We start from the raw sequence: 5,343 nt of genomic DNA on the forward strand, positions 1-5,343 counted from the left end.
TTTCATGAAAACAAAATCAGGACAGTACAGCTCAGTTTAGTACGATTCGCTCGTACAAAATAATGATATGCAACCAGAAACAGCACATACAGTTTTTCTGTCTAGGTAACATGAGCACACAAAGAAATATTTCTGCTTCTATAGAAAAACAATTCAGATATTGCTAAATTCTCTGTGAGCTTTCATGATGACAATTTAAAATATTTAAGTTATTGGACTAATTCAAAGTAAAAAAAGAACTGGCATTCACTTTACAGCTCAGCCACGATTCTGACCTGTTTGTGACAGCTGTGAATGTACTGATACATAATTGACTGCAATATTCTCTGTGAAAATTAACCATTTCAAATGTGGCTTTGCCTACCATTACCACCAAGGTTTGCAGTATGGTGCAGGTTCTGCTTTCATAGGCCTTGAGACCCACTCCAAAAGACAACACATGCCATTTTTGTACTCTCAAAATCACATTTTCTCTTAAGCTTTGGTGATCCCTGATTGTGATGCTTGCTGACTGTGTAGTTGCTGAATCTTCATGTTCATGACCTCAATCACAGCTGGAAAACAAAATAAAGACAAACATGGATATCACATTTTGCAACTTAGTCTTAGAAATGTGTTATATAACAAAATGCAGTAAAAACTGGGAAACACAGACCTGTGTCCAAGCATTCTGATTTTTTCTAAATTCAAATGATTAGTTTTTACTTATTCAGCTGAAATTCCTTTCAGCTATTCAATCTAAAAAGAATGTTTTCAACCTTGAAATTATCTCTCACATGAAACTGACACAGCCCTGGATTTTTTTTCAGAAGAAACTAAGACAAAGTAGCTTGTTCTTGACTTGTTCAAGGGTATTTGCAACTGGAATTTGAAGAGAGAACCTTGAGCTTGCAAGGTGAAGGTCGTACAGTAACTGCATTTATCTAGGTGAAGCTTTTCCCAATAGTCACTTAAAATGTTAAACTACTCATAATGATTTGCTCATTTATACAGCCAGGTAAAGAAAGTCCATTCCCATTAGAGATCGCTAATTGTTACGCTCCCTAAAAGAGCTGCAGTGAGGGGCCAGCGATGGCAGTCCTCAAACCCTCAAATGCCCAACGTGAAAAACAGATAATGCCGATACCAGAGGTGTTTGCGATCACAGCAAGGACAAGGCTCTGCTCTACCATGCCAGAAGTATTCACGGCCCACCAACAGATGTACACGTATTTCATAAACGCATGGAAAAGAACACGGGGCACTGCTGAGCTGCACAGCTACCACTGACAAAGACTTAGATGAGCTCTCCTGTACTTTCAGAACATTTTACATTTATTCATTTAGCAGACGTTTTCTCCAAAATGACGGCGATCTCATAGAAAATACAGCTTGTGCACTACATTAGGAGAAAGACATTTTGATCACTGTGCATATTAACTTTATACAGAATTACAAAAGCTTTACATATTTGTCCAACCTTGTTTCATGGCATGCTTCTCCTGCAGAGCTGGCTGAATCTTCTCAATTTGCTTTGTGAGGAAGTCAATCTTCCGCTTGAAGAATTCCTTGGCATCTTCTACATTCTGAGGAAACACATTTACCATCTGCTTCACAGACCTGAAGTCAAACCTGTACATCATACAACGTGCTTCTAAATTCATCGAAAATGTTCAAAAATTTAGACAGCTATTACAAATGTCAGAATAACTTTTTCATAAATAGGTGACAATTTTACGTGACATCAATACATATACATAAAATTTACTGATCAACAGTTCATGGGATAAGAAATTTCCCATGTATAATTTAGTATTTGTAGTTTTTTCAACAGCACTAAACTGCTTACCTTTTCTACATAGTATCCTGTTCCAACATCCACCAAGACATGCTCTACATCATTGAGCATTCCTGGAACATACATCTACAAGAGCAGGGTTAGGGGACAATACTGTTGTCTGTACGCCAAGGTAGCTGAGCACCCAAACTTTGTAATGATGCCCTCACTTCATAAATCCCATGCAAACAAAACATTCAGATGACCAAAAAAAAAAAAAAAAAAAAATTCAAGCTACAGTATGCCACAGTAATAAACCTGGGTACTATTGCAACTTCTGCCCATTTAACAAATACATTTCAGACAAAGGCAAGGTAGTGATTTAGAACTTAAATGATTAAGTGAAAAAAAGATACAGAACTGGTCAGGGGAACCAAAAGTTCTTTTCCTGAAATTAAAAAAAAAAAAAGAGAAAAACATTAATGCCAAATATTTCTCATAACTTGTCAAATACAGCCAGTTCAGCATACGCTTGTCAAACATTACTAACATAGTTATTTCCAATACATGTATCAAATAATATCAACATCACCTACTCTGGCAACATCACTATGGTTTAGATGACTACAGTACATTTAACTGCTTACATCCTAAAATATATTTATTCTATAGCTTTATGTAGCTTTCGTCAGTCGTCTGACTCTCACCGCCTCTGAAGAACAATCATTGAGAATAATTTATAAAAATTAAATTTTCATATATTACTTTTTTTTTTTTTATTTCCACTGCCCAATCATATATAGAGGTTATAAGTAGTATTAGCATAACATAAATAGAATATAAAGATTACTTGTTTGAACAGAAAAATAAGAAATAATGAAACATATGAAGTGTTGACAGGTCATAGGATTATGACAACAATTTTTTGGAAGGAAACATTCCATCAACCCACCAGCATTGTCCTTGCTGAGTACGTTCAGGCTGTCCTTGGCCTCCACATACTTGGTCTGTACAACTTTTAACTGACCGATTGAAGAGGTCAAGAACTCCGTCTCCTGCAAAACACGTTCAACAGTCACAAGGACATCACCGAAGCAACTCATGGTAAGAGCGTAAAGGTGAAGGAGAAAACTGACATTTTGTTTATTTCGCTAAACAGCACATCCGACATTCGCTGCCAAATTCGACACGGGCACTGTTGATGCATGGGTGTCTGCGGCCACCATAAAGGACTGGCCAACTGTCCCACACCCTGTTTCCAGGATGGACTGTGTCCTGATGTGACCCTACACTGGACAGGTGCGCTTCTTCATCATGGGCGAGTGGTGACGTCACAGATACCGTCCGTTGTGCTGCAGAAACCTTTCAAAGGACTTCTGTTCGGATATTATGCTTTTCTGCTGACGCAAATCGCAGTGGCGAAACCATATTCACTGTAACGACACCAGACAGACCCGTCGGGTGTCCTGAAGTTCAGAAATTTCATAAATTCGGCTGTTTGCTGCCCCTGTGACGTCACTGAAACGCGAGGTCTCTCTAACTAAGGCGTTAGACTGGGACTCGAGTTCGAACAGCAAAGAGAAACCAACAATGCAGAGGAGGCCAATGTGAGAGATGTTACCTCTCCACACTGTCATCCACACGTACTTGTTCTTTCTTCAGCTCTCGGAGCGGCACCATGATGTTTTAAATACCCGAGGGCGTTTCCCCACACAACGTTTCACACAGACTCTTGTCGTTGTGCGGGACCCACTAGCGGATGGACCGTTTCCTCTACTTTCTGTGGTCCAAGGGATCATCCACATCTCTCTTGACCTACCTATGTTATACCGCTCAAACTAGCATTAGTCGTACGAAACTTAAGTAAAGCCGAGGTGAGGCGGTATCACATCACACTCAGCAGAAAACCACAGGAATACGAAACAACTGAATAAGCCTAGCTCTTAGTGAGGCTGTTTCTTCTTTTTCGTTCGAGGGCGCAGTTTTGGAGTTGATTAAGACGCCGCTACCGATTGCTCACCTGATCAAGCTGGCTCTTCAAGCCCTCTAGCTGCTGCAGAGACAACTCGGCTAGATTGACCGCCATGTTGGAGAGCCGCGCTTCGCCCCCGTCTGATCGTGAAGACACGTGGGGTTGCCAGGTCTGCTATAGCGTGAACACGGGGCTGCTCTCCCGGTTTGGTTGCGTAAGCGACAGGGGACCACCTTCGAATCAAATTCTCCAATATTTCTAAGGAACTTTATTGAATAAACTCTCCACATATACACCACCTCTTCATGCCCTTGCTCTCCAATCCATTCTAAGCGTGTCCACAATCGCCTTGTGTGTCGAATTGTCAGCGACACGAAGATGCGCCCTGTTACTATGGAGACCAAATTAAAATTAAGCGAAGTTGAAAGCGGCAAAAGATCAGGAATGTTGCACGTGAATCAGCTAACATTGGAAAGTGAATAGAAACGTATAGAAGCGAAATAGTTATTTATTTTCAGTCATTTAAAATTTTAATTTTTGTGCCGCCCGGCATAAAGTATATGAAAATAAGTTTCAATATTTTTTCTTTAAGTCACAGTTATATCGAAAATTTTTGCAGTTTTTTTTTTTTTTTTTTTTTTACACTTAAATACATCGAATGAGATCCGCATTATTGAGGTTTTCTTTAATAGTGACTTTGGAGTTACAAGATTTGGGGAATTTTACGCCAATCTGGCAACCACATATTAGGCAACCGCCACCGGAAACAGTTACGGCGGCTCACACGCGCTTCGGAAAGAAACGTCTAACGTGTCTTTGGAATATCATCTTATTTTCCTTGCAAAAAAGTGGGACGAAGTTTCAAAGGAGCATTTACTGCATTATGTCTCTGTTCCCTCACTGTAACGATTTATGTAGTCGTTTTGCAGACGAATTTAGATGTGCATCGCTTTAGAGAAAGCTTCTGCTAGATAAATGAATGTATAATGAAAGGACGGTGTATTATTACTCCTTAACAAGAAGAATGTACAGACCTACATTGAACTTCATCGTGTCTGATACCAGAACTTGAAGCTTCACTTTCATAGCTGTGAAGTACTTTTCACCTCTAGTCCTACTCAGTTCTGCAGTCCTACTCTTCTCCATCTAAAACTCTTTTCCTAGATCTGTTATTGCCCATCATGGATTCTCCCATCATCGTTATGCTCATGGTACCCAGCATTTCACCTACTCATCAGTTAATGGTTTTGGAATAACAACTGACTCACATCTCTGTTTCTTTCAACACATTGATGCCATAACCCAAGTCCTGCAGACACATACTGCATAACATCTGCATGATTCACCCTTATCTCACAACAAACTGTATGGAGCTTCTGCTCCAGGCCATGATATTTCTCCCAGAGTATCACAAATCCCTTTGCTCCTTGCCTCCTTCATCAAACCTCTCCAGCTGATCCAGAATGCTGAAGTGTGGGTTCTGTTTCTCCCAGCAAAGCTTTCTTGTGCATCTATCCATCTTTCTCCATTAACATCCCGTAGCTGTACATATCAAGTTCAAGACTGGTTAAAGCCTACAACACATCAGTAGATCGCACCAATAACTGCAGGACCC

At 40.0% G+C, this 5,343-nt stretch overlaps 1 protein-coding gene across 1 annotated transcript; it reads right to left on the minus strand.

Moving 5' to 3' along the window:
• Positions 1-4,091, minus strand: pfdn5 (prefoldin 5). Its single transcript, XM_018725470.1, has 6 exons — positions 3,777-4,091; positions 2,709-2,811; positions 2,173-2,204; positions 1,829-1,903; positions 1,460-1,565; positions 1-554 (listed from the first exon to the last, which is right to left on the minus strand). Exons 1-6 carry the CDS (start codon positions 3,840-3,842, stop codon positions 475-477), a joined length of 462 nt encoding a protein of 153 aa, XP_018580986.1. The 5' UTR covers positions 3,843-4,091; the 3' UTR covers positions 1-474.
• Between the last annotated feature and the right edge of the window lie 1,252 nt (positions 4,092-5,343).

Source organism: Scleropages formosus, chromosome 22, assembly GCF_900964775.1.
Source record: "Scleropages formosus chromosome 22, fSclFor1.1, whole genome shotgun sequence".
NCBI lineage: Eukaryota > Metazoa > Chordata > Actinopteri > Osteoglossiformes > Osteoglossidae > Scleropages > Scleropages formosus.